Source organism: Caretta caretta, chromosome 17 (genome assembly GCF_965140235.1).
Source record: "Caretta caretta isolate rCarCar2 chromosome 17, rCarCar1.hap1, whole genome shotgun sequence".
Taxonomy (NCBI): domain Eukaryota; kingdom Metazoa; phylum Chordata; order Testudines; family Cheloniidae; genus Caretta; species Caretta caretta.
Genome location: NC_134222.1, coordinates 7,927,667 through 7,944,968, shown reverse-complemented (window position 1 = coordinate 7,944,968; position 17,302 = coordinate 7,927,667). Strand labels below are relative to the sequence as shown.

The window sequence follows — 17,302 nt, the reverse complement described above, 5'->3', positions numbered from 1 at the left end:
ACAGTGAAATTAATGTTTACCAACATTTACCAATAAATATCTCCTGAGGGTTTTTTTTCTTTTAAATAAAGTAGAGACTTAAACAACAAAAGGAAGCTTTGTACCCCCACGTTCAAAAGTCACACATTTTATTGCAAAAGAGAAAAGGCAACTCAAGCTCAATTAAGAACACCTCCCGTGATGTTTTTTCATTTGCTTATATTGGGAGATTATTTCCGCAGCAATTACATTTAAAAATGCAGGGACCAGAGGCCACTGGTTTATTATCACTAGAAAACAGCAAGCTATTTCTCTGCCCCGTTTATCTGATTGATTCCCAACATCTTTCTGGCACACAATCTATCAGTTTATCTCTCCCACTTCATCACAGTCACTTCTGGCAGCTAAATACAAGATCCAAATCCAGTGTTACACAGACATACGACACAGTAAACCTGTGTAACTCTGCTTCTCTGTAAACGGCTGCCCTTAAGGCTAAGCAAAAATGGGATCTTGGTTTCTAGTCAATATTCTGTCAGAAGCAAGGTGGGAGGGAGAGTTTTAAAAACAGGAAGAAATGGTGTGGCTACGTTCCAGTGGTTTCTTCCTATTCCAGCAACGGTATGTTCACCATCCACACTTATCTTGGTTCTTTGACACAAGTGCATAGGGAAAGCTATAGGGTAGTGCTGGCAGAGATTGGGATACTGCAGCCCAGTAATGCAATCAGCAGCTTTGAAGAATAAAAGGCAGTTTTCCTGTTCCGTCCCTTCTCCACTTACCACTATGAAAATTCACGATTCCTTCCTCACGTACAGTATCCACTTACCCACAGCCTGGAAAATGCTTATATGGACATTGTCCTTTCCAGCACACAGAAGTACAAATAACTGCAATGCCATACAACTGGGGAGCAACACAGACGAGTGGATAAAGTATGGGGAGCGAGTTACGCAACCTGGGTTCTAGTCCCAACTCTGACACCAACTCACTGTATAACCTTGGGAAAGTCACCTAACCTCTTTGTGGCTCAGGTTTCCCCATATGCAAACAGGGAATATCGATCATAAATACATCACAAGGGCACTGTTTTTTAAGACAACCTTAGTTTGTATTGCAGGGAACTGGCCCTTGGGGGATGATTTATCCTGACAGTGAGAGAAGAGAATTGCAAAAGCCTTCTTATGCACATTAACAGTACCCACACCTAAAACACTATACGAAATATGCAATTATGTAAATACACACATCTACTTTATAATATCTTTTCTACACATTCCCCATATTTATTTTTTTACTCCAAATGCTTGAGGAACAGCTCCCAGCAGCACAGACACAAGCAGTGGTACAAACTAGTGAGTTATTTTAGGTTAATCAACTACTGCAGGTGTAACCTATTTCACTGTAAAATCATCTACATTCTATAGGGGTCCCATCATTACCCATTCATGATGATACTGCCCCTTGAGAGTATCATACTGGATTAAAACACTGGTCCACCTAGCTCAGTATCCTGGCTAGAACACTGCCAGAAGCAAGTGGTGGGGTAAGAATCCCCAAGATGAACATCTTTGATAAATTACAGACCCTCACTGTAGTTAGAACACGTCAAGTACACGCGAGTACATGTGTGACTGCATTGTGGATATCCTAAGAGCATCAAGGTAAGAAAGGCAAGCAATTTATGGTAGAAGCTTTGAAAGCGTTGACAGGATCCCATCAATCGGATTCATGAGACACACACACACAATATATATTCTATTCATTACCTGCCCAATGTGCATTCTAACTTCTAAATTACTTATTATTTAAACTTGCACTGAGCTCTGAATACATCTGTGGAGACGCCTTTGTTCCAAATTAGGATCCTAAAAGGCATGTTTACATATGAACACAAGCTCTTGGAGGATAAATACACGTGTCACTACGTTGACGAATCTCAGGCAGGAAGAGTTTCTGAAACATGAGAAATCCAAGGTCTATTTAGAACGGACTCCACTAGTCAAAACTTTAACTACAAATGCCTTGCCTCTAAAGTATTTACATTTTCATTACAAATGCTAACTTGCAGAAGGCTGTCTGCATCCAGGTACATGGTATATAAACACAAGGCGATAGTCCAATTATCTATCAACACATCTTCCGCAATGGTTCCATCATTGTTTGATTGCTAATATGCATAAGAAAAAAATAGTTCCCGAAGTTGCCATATCTCTATGCTCTACTGCAGCAGTTCTCAATCTGTGGGTTGGGACCCCGAAGCGGGTTGCAACCACATTTTAATGGAGTTGCCAGGGCTGGCTTAGACTTGCTGGGGCCTGGGGCCAAAAACCGAGACCCTCTACCCAGGGCCGGAGCCAAAGCCCAAGGACTTCAGCCCTAGGTGGCGGGGCTCAGGTTACAGGCCCCCTGCCTAGGGCTGAAGCCCTTGGGCTTTGGGTCCCCCCCCACACACACACCCACCCTGGGGCAGCGGGGCTTGGGCGGGCTCAGGCTTCGGTCCCTCCTCCTGGGGTCAGTAATTTTTGTTCTCAGAAGCGGGTCGCGAAACAATGACGTTTGAGAACCCCGGCTCTACTGTGTTGCTTTGCTAAAAGGTACAGTGCCAACCCTCAGACATCCATCTGGACTCTCTCTGTTTGCACTGAACCTACGCAATCTCAAGAGGGAAATGTCTTCCTGAATCTAGAATGGATTAACGGCACCACTGTGACCACAGTGTATCTAATCAACATTCACTCCAGACTGCATTACTGCAGGGCACTCTATAAGGAGCTTCCGTGGCACAGAACACCGTTGCTTGCCTCCTAACTGGGATGGGTGACTGTGAGTATGTATCATTCCTATGCAACCCCTTGCACTAGCTACCCCTTTGCTTCAGGGTGCAGTACAAGGCAGTAGGTACAATCTATACATCTCTGAGCGGTCTAGGACCTGAATATCTGAGGAGGTGCCTTTGTCATGACAGGCAAGATCAGCTGGATTACTTCTGCTGTCATATCCTGAGTTAAACTCAAAACCTGTGCAGCAAGACATCTGCAGCAGAGGGAACCCCTCCCTCTGGTGGCTCACCAAATCCAGAGTTTGGTGGCTAAAAGGTGCAGCTGCAGCTACCCTCAAGATAGACAGCACAAGGTGCAGTTGTTCCTGCAGGCTTTTAATGGAATTTTTGGCATGGTGGTGAGTGAGATGGATCCCTCCATCAGAGCTCTGGCCACAGATGCTCGGTAGACAGGACCGCTAATGTGCTGCAGTGTGAGCATCAAGGACAAGAGAATCTGCACTCTGCAGCAGTTAGGACACTGGTCACGGGGGTGTGGCTCTTCCATAAATTAACTGCATAAGAGCACTTGCTGTCAGAGTAAAGCGGACATCTTTTTATCCCTTTGGGGTCTATTATTCTGCACTACAGAGAATCCCTCTCATTAGTGTTAACAAGGGAAAGTTGCATGCAACAACAGGAGGAGACTAAAGCTTGTAAACTGGAGCAGCACCCATGAGCCAACAGGTCCATAAGCAGTTCAGCCGTCAGTCAAGAAAGACCTGTTTTCTTCACCTGGGAACCGAAGGTGAAATGTTCTTTCAGTGCTGGGCAACTGCAAGATTCAAGAGGTTGTGGGGGATAGAGAGGAGGGGAAGGGGGAAAAAAATCAGGGACAGGAGGGAAATTAGGAAATGGAAATAAAAACCACGAAGCATCTTATTACATCTAAATAGTGTGAGTCTTAAAGCTGAAGTTATAAATCATGCTAACAATGGTGACTAAAATCAAAGTGGATGTAGCCAGAGGCTACCACTGAAAAAGTCAGCGTAGACCTGCCTGGCTGCCTCTGGTCTTTAAGGATTTGATTAGTTTTTCCACTTTCTAGTTCACAGTCTTGCATTCAGCCCATGCTCCAGAGCCAGGTAGGGCTCAGGATACACAATGAATGATCAATTCATTTACTGAATAAAGTAACACTATTTTTTCAGCACAAGACCTAAAACACTTCCAAAGCCGTAATATTTCATTAAGCCTGGTGATTCCAGCTAAAATTTATTAGTCAAAACAGAAAACTCTCATCAGACCCCATATATTCCATTAGGAGTGATCTATGGTGTCTCCCAATGTCTAATTATTAACTAGGAAGTGTAAGTAAATCACTATCAGCATTAAGCCCTGATGTGTGAAGACAGAATTGGAGTTAAGCAATATCAGCAGTAAAAGGCTTTGATTTGAATAATTTGTTTTTATCCACCCACCACCACCTCCCAACTCATTCTCCCCTTAGCAAGGGAACAAAACTGTCCTTTTAAATGACCACCACAAAGTTCCATTCGTCAGTAAGAGCAATAGTGCTGCAGCCCGCCTAAATGCCCCCCGCCTGTCCCAAAACAGCAGCAATCTGGAGGCCAGACGCATATTTTCTAGCTATGAAGGAGTGGAATAAAGTCATCCACATGAACGTTATTTGCTTTTGCTGCCAGGTGGTGACCTTTACTGTGGTCAATGGCTAGATCTGTGCACGTTAGCATTCAGGTTTGGTCTACACTACACATTTAGGCCAACATAAGGCAGTTTACGTTGACCTAACTATGTCAGTGCACACCCTACAGCCGTGTCCCACCGATGTAAGTGCCCTACTACACTAACATAACAATGCTACCTTCACGAGAGGCGTAGGGCTTATGTCCATGTAGTTAGGGCGATACAGTGTCTGTGTAGGTAGACACTGTGTTACTTACCTCAGCTATTAGCGGTCTTCTCAATTTCATGAGCCCTGAAATTGACACTGAAATCCCCACTCCCAGCCGAGCTGCTGCCTGGAGGCTCCCCACTCGGGAAGCCAAGAATCTCAAGCAGCTGCACCCCCTGCACACACGTTCCCAGCTGGGAGCGGGTAGCCCAGGGGGGCGGGGGGGGGCAACTAGGCTCTGGGTGGGGAGCTACGCAGAGCTCAGAGTCCTGGTTCTCAGAACCCCACCCAGGTCAAGTTAGGGTTGCAGTGCAGACATACCCTTAATAAAACTTCACATTAAGACCGTGTTTTTCATCCAAGCGTATACCGCAAAGCAGTTGAAAGCCTTAATTGAAATTAGTAACACCCCTCCCCCGCATGAGCCATTATGTGCCCTCTGGGTAAATATAGGCACAGAGAGGTCATGTGATTTGTCAAAGTTGATCTCAAGAGTTGGCGGAACAGAACACAGAATTCTTCACCACGCTTCCACAAACCTGAAAACGTATCAGAATATAAGAGATCCTGAAATCCACAATTGCTGACAAAAATAGATAACCGAAATTTGCACAGAAAAAAAAAAAATTAAAGGTGAGATTTTCAAAAGCAGCCAGCGTTCGCCTTGCTCTGCTCTCACCCAAGTCAATGTTAAAATTTCCACTGACGGCAGTGAGAGCAGTTGGGCCACCACCGAGAGCTTTCGAAAGAGTCGCCCTTAAAACACAATGGAGAAAAATGTTATCCTGGTTAAGGAGATACACATAAAAGATCCTGTGCCAGAAGCACAGGGATTTAGAAAACACCATTAGGAGATTATTCAAGGACAATTGTGGCTCATGACTGAGCTTTCCCGCACACAGAATGTAGGACTGTCTATCAAAACTAGCTTTGTTTCTAATGATGTCCTTTGTAGTCACTTTTGAGCATTATGCTACTGCATTTAACTGTGATTGTAATCAGGATTTTTTTTTTTTTTTAAATCCACCTATGTCTTACCTGATGTTTAATAGGTAGCTAAAAGTAGGTGCTGCCATATTATCCGATAGGAACCAGTTTGGTTTATGTTGCTTGTTATCATTTGAAACATGATTGGGATTTTAAAGAAGTTATTTTGTCTCCATGGCAATTGAAAACCTTTGTAAAATTAGCAAAGGCACAGCGGGCATGCTTGTTATAAAATAACTGGGGCTTCAGACTGCTCTCCATCAAAGCCACCTGAGTGTGCGTAAGTTGTTGTACCATCACCTTTCAATTCAATGAGCCTTGTATACGTAGAGGTGCAGCATGGTATTTCAATGTGGTTACTGTACTGGTTACTTTAAGGTGAAAGTCACCGTCAGTCAGGTTAGTTTCCATGCACTAGTAATATCAAACAGGAGGTCTGCCAGCCAGTTAACACTCAACTAATACAAGGGTTAACTACACAGGACAATATAAGAAGCAGCATTTCACACCATGTTCACTGTTCTTAGTACAATTGTAAGTGGGAGACTTTTGATCAAATACTCAGAAATTAGAAACAACTCCAACAAGCTGTACACACCCAAACCATGAGAAACTCTACACTGGGACTTGGCAGCAAAGACCCACCTTTCATCAAAAACGTTGTCACTCCCCAGCCTAAGCAAGACCAAATCTAGCAGCAGATTAGACTTTTTCAGAGGTCTCGATCTCATTTAAATTTAACCAGCTGCCCATGTATTTGTTAGTGGAGATTAAGCAGTTTTAACCAATCTTTTTAAAGTTCCACTCTCTGTGTATCACTTTTGTTTTAACACAAAATCCTTCCAACAGCTTAAGAACTCCTTTTCTCCCTATCCCACAGGGCCACAATACCACCTACTACACTGGAAAAGCTTTTTGTGTTTTTTTTTTTGTTGTTTTTAATCAAATCAGGTAGAAAAGGGAAAGTCCTGTTCAGTTTCTCTTCCAAGTTAAGAAGTAATAATACGGACATGCACAGCTCATCCTCTTGCCTGCTAAGATTACATCAGAAAAAAGATGGAACAACATCCGGGAAAGGAGTTACTCCTGCTCTGAACTGAAAATCGACAAACGTATGATAAATTACAGCATCTGATCTGAAAACTTCATAATCTAGATTTTTTCCCCTTCATTCTTTGGAAGGACATCGTAGAGATGAAAATCGTATTTATTTTTCCTTTATCTGTGCTACTAATACCACCCACAATTATTAAAACCTGCATAAATGGTGGAAGATTAACATCTATTTTAAGGTTCTTTTAGTTTACTTTTTGCACTTCACTCTACTTGGACAGAAAAACTGGTCAAGCTCCCATGCACTAGGCTCTTTGAGTTTTTAACAGCGATGGGAAAATTTTAGACCCATTGATAACTATTATTATTTTTAAAAATCACCATGGACCTGTTTGCATTGGGTTTTCTGTAACCTATTTTGTAATTCAAAAACCTAAGCTGTGGGACTAAACAACTTGACTACTTTTTTAAACATTTTATGGAAATTCAGTTTTATATGGAAAAAAGACCAACGATGCTAGGTTTCTGTTTTCTAATAACCCATTAGGAGACGTTTCAAATCAAGCTTTAAAACGTATTATTAACCATCTACTGAGCCATTTGAAAGATACATGCCTATGATAAGAGTATTGTATTCCCATTAACCTATGGGATGGTTCGAGACATCTCTTATTCACACCAAACTCTAAATGCATCTAATTAAAGCCACCAGATCAGCTGTCCATATTAATCACTCAACAGTTTAATTAAGGTAAACTAGCTTGTCAGAAAACTAGCCTTCTCTCTATTCTTCACCATTATTGACTTTTAATAGTTCACTGGATTAGTAATTACTTGTTTATGGCATTATCAAATACCTGTGAGACAAAAAAAACACAGTATGTGACCAGGAACAGTTTTAAACATACCCTTAGTTGGAACCTGAGGATAAATTTACGCCATCAAATTAAGGTTTTTAAAAAAGCCAGACTGTTACGATTTAATTCAGTCTACAACCCAGAAGGAAAGTAAACTGAACCAGAAACATCTTAATGAGTGTTTGAGATCTGGAAGCTGATTTGTCACAAACTCAGATTAAATAGTTCTTTTGGATAAAAATTAGACACGAACAGGAGGTTTAGTGAGATAAACATTTAACTTATTTTTATATGCATTGTTAAAATACATGCAGAATACATCTGTGACATCGGATCATGTAGACAAGTACACTAAGGACAATAATACTAGGAAGGTAGTTAACACATACAGATGCAAAGCTTTCCGTGATGATCTCAAAGCGCTTTACAAACTAACTATGAGTACGTAAGGGATACAAAGATCCATAGCCCAAATCCTGGAAGATATTTAGGCACCTAACTCAGAGGTTAGATACCTAAAGACCTTTCAGCAGCTGGGCCCTATGCCAACCAATGAAATGCATCCATCTCCATGGTGGAACACAGCAGATATTTAACAGTTTAGGACAAATGCCCCTGAAACAGTACTAACTAACAGGGATAGTCCCATCTAACGAACCGCCACCACCACTGGCTGAAGACCTTAGGTTTTCCTTGGAGTCTCCCATCCAACTAGTGACCATACTTAGCTTATGAGACAATCACAACACAAGATAATATGGCTCCCGGCCATGATAAGAGGCAGTGCCAAACTGTTTAACTGAAGCTGGAGGGAGGGTGGGAATAAAAGCTATGTATATCCTTAATTTTCCCTAGGCATACCTGCTGCCATCAGTGACGAACACTTGTTCTGGGCAGAGCTGCCACCAGTGGAACACTTAGCATATGAACATTAACCTAATTCCTGTTAGAGATAAACCAATTTCAGCTCTCTCCTCTTCTAGGGGAGTATTTCATCCTAATAATAAAATCTCCACTGTAGCATGTTAGACTAGCAGCACTGTGGTAGCAGGCTGGGTTTTTAAGTCTTAATGCTGCAATATCGGTAAGGGATTCTACATAAACATGGCTCTGTAAAAAAGAAACAAACCAAAAAAGTAGTTTTTTGCCTTAAAACTGTATATGAAATGGGGTTCAACATCCCTTGCTCTAAGTAATCAGGATCTTTTTGAAGCTGCTTAATTATTCTCATCTGGCATAGCCTAAATAAAGAAGTTCTGTCCCACATCTCTCTCATGGCTGTACATTACAACTCAATGTGGGTCACCAGCATAAAAATCATTATGAGACAGGGAAAGGCTTGTCTGCCTGCAGAACAACCAAGCAAACATGGAGGAAGTGGGATGAATGGATGAAACACAAATTGTTGAGTCCTGAATCATAAAATTCCACCTGCCCTACAAGGTGAATGCCACTGCGGGCTTGTAAAAGACAAGACTGCTTTCCTGCAGGAGATGTGGAATCTTAAGATTCCAGGACTGTAACCTATAACAATACTGTATGTATATTTATACTGTCTCAATGCTGCTTTAGTCACTGACTTGTGTGCCTAACGTCCTTCCTATGACTGAAGGGACGGGGAAATAACTTGTACTTGAACTTGTATTTGATCTGTAATAAACATAAGAGGTATCTAAAATGCAATACAATAATAAAATGGCATTTAAAAAACAGGGAGTCCTAAAAGCTTGGTTGTAAATTTAAATAATTAAAAAACAAACACTGAAATGCACACGGTCAGACTTTTAGAGGTGCTGAGCTACCACAATAATCAATTAGAGTTGTGGGTGCTCGTTACTTCTGAAACATCAGGTCCTTTTTTATATTTACACGTGCATGCGCTAAGGTCTGACCTACTGGAAAGAAACCACATTCATTGTATTGTCACAGGTCTATTGTAATACATTCTACCCCTTCTGAGTGCAACGCTCAGCTCCAGCTCACTACCCTGACAAATAAAGGAAAGCACTTTATGAAACCAATTTAATTGGGAGGTGACAGAAAACATACAGCCATTTTCTTTAGCCTTATCACTGAATTGGCTTCAGCTCCAATCTCTGCCAAATCCCACTCAACAGAAGAAATTAACCAGGTCAGTGGAACAGGTGTTACGCTGTGTCTGTCAAGGGGCTGGCATCCCCACAATTACTTGCACACAATGAAGCGGTAATCTTTACAGATCATCTCTCCCAATAAGCATATTGGGGACAAGAGGAGAGGAGAAGGGTGGAAGGGAGGGAGGGAGAAGGGGAGAAAGGGAAAAAAAAAAAAAAAAGCAAGAAAGGAAAATGAATGTGTCGTTGCCTCGCGGCTCAGCAGATGTCTGTGCGTGATGTACGAGGCTAGGATAAGCTGTCGTAGCCTGCTGCCAAAGAGTGGTAAGTGATTAAAGCCTCCACAGTCCTAAGCACCATATTTAGAGTCTATGGGGTTTCAAGAGTTGCACCCATTCCTTGCTGTGCTGCCAGATGTTGTCGATTGGTCCCCGTTCCTATTCGCTGTGTGCGGGCGGCAGCAGTTGGTACAGCAAGAAATGCAATCTGGAACGTTTCCGGAGATGCCGTACATTAAACGAGTGTCACCCATCATTCACCTCTACAGAACGCTGAAACTCCTCCAATTTGCTGCCACTTCCCTCTTGGGAAATGGCCAAGATACAGTTGTGCCTGGCAGCCCCATTTGTTTTACTCAGGTGTTCCTCTTCCCTCAATGACCTCTATTAGGTTAAGTTTTAATTTAGATTAACCCCAGCACCCCAATTAACCAGTGAGGGGAAAAGCTAAAATGTGACTAGTCATAATTCTGAAATCAGAATGTATCGAAGTTAAAATTATTGGTAAGGAGGAAGGGCCATTCAACTACTGCAATTTTTCTTTAAAAACTTAACATTTCAGGGCCAAGAAAACCCGCACGGTACAGGCCTAAGGTTTGCCAGTCAGGGCTATTTCTCCCTGTTCATTTCGATATTTTATTATGCTGATTTAATCTGCAAGATGCTCTTGTTGCAGACTTGGACTCCTGAAGATGGGAGCAGATTTGTCTGCATCTCAGAATTATCTCACACCAATATTTAGCACTAACATCACAGATCTGGCCCGCCAGTTGCTGTTCAACAGCCCCTTTCTGCATTTGAAAGTGTGCAGATGGAGCTAATCTCCAATGCAGGAATTGCTGCGTCCCTCCCTGCCACAGAAATGTTGTTCAACTCATCCCAGGGCTAGGCAGGATGCTCGGATTGTAACACACAGTCCTGGGACCCAAGAGATACAGGTTCCATTCCCTGGTCTGCCACCTTTGTCCTGTGTGACCTTGAACAGGTTGCTTACAAGGTGAGATGTTCAAAAGCATTTAGCCTTATCCTAACCCTGATCCCACAGAAGTCAATAATAAAACTCCCATTGACAGCAACAGTAGCAGAGTTAGAACAACGCTGAGGACTCCTGAAAAAATCACCCCCTTAAAATTTCTCAGTGCTCTTCCAATCTGTAAAATGTAGACAATAAATACCAACTTCACAAATGTTCTCTCTCTGTTTGGTAGCCCAGGACATGTATTCGAAAAGTCTACTCGTCTGGTCGAATTAGTTATGAGGCCCTAAAAAATCACATAATCTCCCTTCTCCATACTCCAATTGTTGCATTATTTTACCTCCTGATCTAATGAGATTTCCAGGTTTCTAATAATAGAACGGCATTTGTTTAGCCCTGATGTTAAAACCGTCTCTGGATCCTTGGACTAGCTATTTTTTTGGGGCACTGGTCCAGGACTTAATTTAGCAAATCACGCCAAAGCACTGTAATTTCCAGTATGCATTTTATGTGGCTGACATTATCATTTGCTAACTGAATTACAAACATAATGATCACCCCAGTCTGCAGACTCCGGAGTACTGTGTGTAGTCTCCCTGCTTCAGTATGAAAGGAGCTTTGGGAGCCCAGCACCACTTTCAATCTTCATGCAGATTAGACAGGTTTTGTGTTTGGATGAGGGTAACTAATGTGCCACTGAGCAACTTCAAAAATTCTATTTGTGATGGGGCTTTCCCACCCACATAAGCATTTGTTTTTTTCTTTAAAATATTCAGTTGTAGAAACTTCTGTGATTTCCTCTTTGTACAGCAATAATCACCAATGAGAACTACAGAGACTGGTCTGATTCAGCAGGCCTGACCCACATGGGTAGAGTAGTTTCAATGAAGTCCATAAGACCCCTCCCCATGAGGCAGGGCTGAAGGATTGACCCATAAAGCCTTGAATAGTGATTTCAGAGTTAAAGCCTTTGGACAGCATGAAATAAGGATATCAGGTAGAGATTACAGATGTCCAGTCAAGCAACTAATGTGGTGTTTCTCTAAGAGGAATCTTTGGGCAGAAGAACTTATTGCTGAGAATTTACTGCATTAACTCCAAACATACTAAAAGCCAACTTGAGCCATGAGACACAGAAAAGATTTCTAGAGACCCACCTGGTGGTAGAAGTCATCGTCATCAAAGATCTCCTCATCCAGGTCTTTTAGGTGGGTGTTGGATTTGGCTTGAGGGACGACCTCCTGAAACAGCAGAGAGACATAAGCCCACACGTGCCTATGCTTCGGGCAGCACCCAAACACGGTATCATGTCTTAAAGCAAGTCTAACGCACTTTTGGTGGATTTTGGCGGCGATCATCCCTAATCCATATTTTCCACACCTTATGTTCTTCAATATGTACAGCCTTGGGGCCCGTTAGAACAAGATCTAGATGTATTCAGCTGTAGAAAGAACTCCATGGAGAAGTGGTAGAAGCCCCATTTTTAACTCAACTTGACAAAAAAATGAGTAATCATACAACTAGGAGCTATCGTGGATTGATAACGGTTTGGATGAAAGGACTCAATGGGCCTTTTCCATCTCCAACCTCAATGACACCATGTAAAGCACACAAACATTTAAAAGCATGGTGGAATGGTGAACACCTTCCATTACAGGAAGTTTTTAAGCATTTGATTATTATAAGGATAGGATTAAAGGACTTCTAATACATGGGAAGGAAATGGAAAAAGACTGCCAACAAAGAACTGGTTTTATGATTACCTAGCTAGGAAACAGGCACAGCCTGCATAAGATATCTCTGACACATTGTTATACTTAAATGTAGTTGTGCCTCAATGCATATATGGACCTTTATTTAAAAAGGTAGTGGAAAAAATATTTTTTCAAGTGCAATAATTCTACATTAATTTTTACAGCTGAGTGTTTACTATTCCTTAAATACTAAGTTGATATAGACACTTAAAATATTTTGCAGGTGAAATGCAATGTGATTCTTGGTTCCAACTTCCTGGTCAAGAGCTTTAAATCCCATTATTAGGATCAAATTTTGCAGTTGCTTCTTTAAGAAGCAGAATGTGACAGAACTGACACCTATTGCAGGACCAAGGTAAAGTGCTGGCATGGTCCAACCTTGAGTCTTGCTCTGCCTATCAGGAATAAGTGTAGGAACCAACACACACATTGTGAAATACAAAAAGCACCTCAATCATCTTTTAATCCATTAAAATACAAATATGGTCACTTCATCACCTTCTGCATAACTCTCCCAATAACAACATTACTTGTTAAAGGATCCATTTAATTCATTTGCAGAGAATTTCACCGCTTCCACTGGAAACAAAACCTCTTACCGAACATCCGGGCAATGATTCAGGGATGGGCTGAGATTCCTGCTCCAGCTTTCCAAGTACCCTATACACAGATCGCTTAGTCTGTGTCCGCCGTAGTAATCTCTCTTTGTCCATCATAATATGATCAATCTGAGTCAAGATTGAACGCTCAAAGGCACTGAAACCCTGCAACAACATTAACTAGTGTCAGATAATGCAGAAAGCTGCTGCTCAAGGCAGCACTGTTCCTTTATCTTTCTGTGTCAGTGGATAAGCAGACAATGTTCCTACTGGAGAAGTTTTAGTTTGGATTGTTGCTGTTGTTGTAATATATATTATATATATATAAAAAAAAACCCCAACAAAAAATAAACCAACAAAAAGATACTGCCCTGAGGCAAGCTGAAAGCCTGGCTTAATAGACAGGCTTCACTGCTCTAGCTCAGACAAACTTCTCAGTGATTAATATTAACCCCTACATGCTGGGCCCTGGATCTCTTAGGACAAAATGAATTGCCAGCTGAATTAAAGTGTTCAGGTCCATGTATTTACAATAAATCATGAAGTAAATAGGGAAATATACGGACTATACACAGTGTCTTGTCTCCAACGCACAGCGGACTAATACCAGCTGCTTCAGAGGAAGGTGTGAGAAACACAGGAGCAGGCAGTTCTGAAGTAATCTGCCCAGGGGGAAAATTTCCTCCTGACCCTGCCAAGTTAGAGCCTGGCTTATGCCCTTGAAGCATGAGGCCTTACATCCCTTCCAAAATCTTTGGGGATTTTTGTTTGTCGTGGGCGTGTGTGTCTTAATTCTTACTATTGCAACTCTAGATGGAACAAGGAATGTTCCCATGTCTGAATGGCATGAAACACTTCAGCTGCTGTCCCAACGTCTCTGGTAAATTTCTCTCTCTCTCTCTCACACACACACACACACACACACACACTTGCCTTCCCCAATTTGCCAGAAGCTAGTTTGGTCTTGTCGTGCCACTTCTGCAAGGTGTTGTTCCGATACGTTCTGAAGTCAGCAAATCGCTTAGCCATGAATTCTGGATAGTCTTCCATCTCTAGCTTCCGTTTAGGGGGGCCTTTCCGCCTCATCTGATCCTCACCTCCCATCTCTTCATCACTACCACTGGGGATCTCCTCACTGCTAGAAATTAAAAAAAACGAACATTTTGAAACTCTCTCTAACAGCAACTCCTCTGCTGATCACCTTGCCATCTTTTTGTTAGTTATTCAGAAGTCAAGTCGCTCAACCCTCCCTCCCACCACCAGAAGAAATTACAAAACACAAGCTTCCGGTGAAAACAGAAGTTCAAATGCCATTTGTCCGCTGTGTCCATTTTCCACACAGTGGGAGCTGGGGGAGCAGAGCTGAGATGGCGAAGGTCAGAGCTTTTATGTTTTCCTATTTAAAAAGTTAACTACCAGGTGGGCTTTAGCAAGGCCCAGACACAGTCTTGTTCTGTATTTACCTCTCCACTTTTGATTGCTTCCCATCTACCAGATGCCTTGTGCCTGGATATTGATAGAGCAGCTCATCCTGGAGGTCCACTAATGCTCTCAGCAACGCCTTCAAGGCTTTATAACCTGCAGAAGAAGAGACACCAATGACAATTGCAGGTTGATCCCAGCTTCTGATGAAGCCTTAGCGTGACAGCTTCTGGCTTCTTGTATTAAACCTACATTCCTGCCACAGATAGCGCAGATCTTGTTAAGCCTCAGAGGCGACTATGTTTTCACCAGCCCAGTTAAAAATGTTGCTTAACATATATAACTCTTTTTGTTACTGTCAAAACAACTGCACAGAAGGATATTCCTAGAAAAGAAGGAAGGGAGCAAGGAGTATTTTCTAAACTGCTGAGCGGTTACACATCAATCAGTCTATTTAACTGACACACTACAAGTTTGGGTGTTAAAAGATTAGCATACTGAAGTAGCAAGTACTGTGGGCTTAGGTATCTGATGGCACAAGGATGTGACAACAGCCCCTTTTGCTGACTAATTCATTGCCCTCCTGTGTTATTTTTTGCAGCAGGCACCAGCCTTGGTGTAAGAATATGAAGCAATTCCAGAGAGAGAATATTTATGTATCCTACCTACACTTGCGGTGGGGGGTGGGGGGGTGTGTAAGAAGGGAAAATGAACTCCTGCAGAGCTATGACTACTGCAGGTTTCCGCGCTACTGTGCTCACCAAACAGGAGGTAGAAAAAGTTGGAGGGTAAGTAAAATTAAGCGTAGCAAGAGCTGACCCCTGGGAAAAACATAAACAAAGACCTGGCAAATAATGAGAGGATTTTGACCAAAGAATGAAAACTGCAGGCCTAGAGGTTTATAAGCAGAGAATGTCAGTCTCCAGGCCTGCCAACTGGGCACCCTTCACAAACTCTACATTCACCTACAAAGACAGAGTGTAGTTAAACCAAAAGAGAATTAAGGCAGAAGTTTAAGGGTTATCCTCAGGCAGCTGTTTTCCAGACTACCTGCAGGCCTAATTGCCGAAGGTGGCCTATTCAGTATCAATCAGCCAAAAACCTGGACAGTTGCTAATTCCTTCATGTAGCTGTGGAACACAGTCCCTGTTGAGAGGAGCTTCCAATCTACAGGGACAAGCATTCGAAATCAGACACAAGCCCAAGGTGATGGGGAGATGGATTTGTCCAACAGTGGTACAACAGCTCTGCCTAAAAAGGTAGGAAATTAACCTCCATAGGCTTCCCAGGAAAACTCTCTGTTACCTGGTTAATAAGCGCCTCTTTCCAGGCCTTGCCAGATCTCTCTGGAACTACAGTCTGCAGTATCACTTATTTCAGAGGCTGCCCACTGTTGATATTACCAACAGGAGGCCAGAGGTCTTGGCATTCGAACTAGGCCTGTATCTGGGAACCGTTTCACAGGCATCTGTACCTCGTTTGAAAGTGAGCTGCCTTCACTTGTTTCGTTGTTCCTAGACTGATTACCGTCAATACGAAGAGAAGAACACAGAAGCAGGACTACTGGCTTTCGACAGAGAGCTGAGAAGAGAATCCAGCAGAGAATCCCAGTGCTTGGGATTTCCAGTCCTTGCCGACATAATCATGCAAAGCTCTGTGGTTCCAGAAGCTACTCAAGCTACTACACGAAGCCGACGGGACATCCCACTGAATTGGGCCCCCCACTTCAGCAAGTTGTTTCCCTATTGTGGCTCCACAAGGATGTTTCTTGTTCCAAGAATCTTGTATTTGGGAATGGTACTGTAAGCATTATCTGAACATTTCATATTTCCCCACAGGAAGACAGCTGCAAATGTCACTTAGATGAGGAAGTGGATACCATGATCTGTGTTTGCGTGTGGAGCCAAATTTTATTTGTATGTTTGTAAATATTCAAAGCACATGCTGTTTTGGCCTTATTACCTGATATGACAATGGTAAGTACACAGATTTAGTTTGGGAAGCTAACCACGCTCACACACCTGGCGCCTGTTGCAAAACATGCCATCGGTTGCCATCAATACTATAATTCAACCACTGCATGATGTCTGACACTTTGAGAAGTCTTTACAGCTTGATGTTCCTAACAAATTCAAGTACAGTAAAATCACTGGCAACCTGACCATCAGTCTGCAGAGCAGTGGCATGATAGCTCTAACATGTTCAGTTTCTTGCAAGGAAAAACTTTATGAAGTGTAGAATAGTCTTTCCTGTAGACAAAAAGCAAACAAGAGACCAGATGCGATCTGAAGTGATCCAGACAGTTTCCCCTTAAAAGTTTGATCAAAAAACGATTATGTTGGCATTAGCCTGGGGACAACCTCTGTTATGCTCATAACCAAAGGCTAACGAAGGAAAGAAAGGTTCAGAGAGAACTAGAGAGCTATCTCCTGAGGCTCCTAATTAATTTGGTTGCCCAGACTTGGTCCATTTAGATTGGAAATTCCTTGGTGCAGAGCGAGACCACATCTTCCTTGATAAGCACCAAGCACATCCGCACCTAAACACAAAATACTTGGCCCATTTCTAGACACTTCCTATCCAAGGATCTCAAAGCCCTTCACAAACAATAATTCTCAGCCACATGAC

The 17,302-nt window shown here is 42.4% G+C and overlaps 1 protein-coding gene across 2 annotated transcripts in view; it reads right to left on the bottom strand.

Annotated features, from left to right (window-relative positions):
• The window catches only part of AATF (apoptosis antagonizing transcription factor), an 88,656-nt gene that overhangs the window by 34,402 nt on the left and 36,952 nt on the right, over positions 1-17,302 (bottom strand). The window contains exons 5-8 of one of the 2 annotated variants that reach the window (XM_048824494.2): positions 14,716-14,830; positions 14,186-14,390; positions 13,253-13,417; positions 12,057-12,140 (exon numbers count right to left, since the gene is read on the bottom strand). In XM_048824494.2, the coding sequence (XP_048680451.2) occupies positions 12,057-12,140; positions 13,253-13,417; positions 14,186-14,390; positions 14,716-14,830 (569 nt within the window). The remainder of the gene's footprint in view (positions 1-12,056; positions 12,141-13,252; positions 13,418-14,185; positions 14,391-14,715; positions 14,831-17,302) is intronic. The other variant, XM_048824495.2, reaches the window with a different exon arrangement.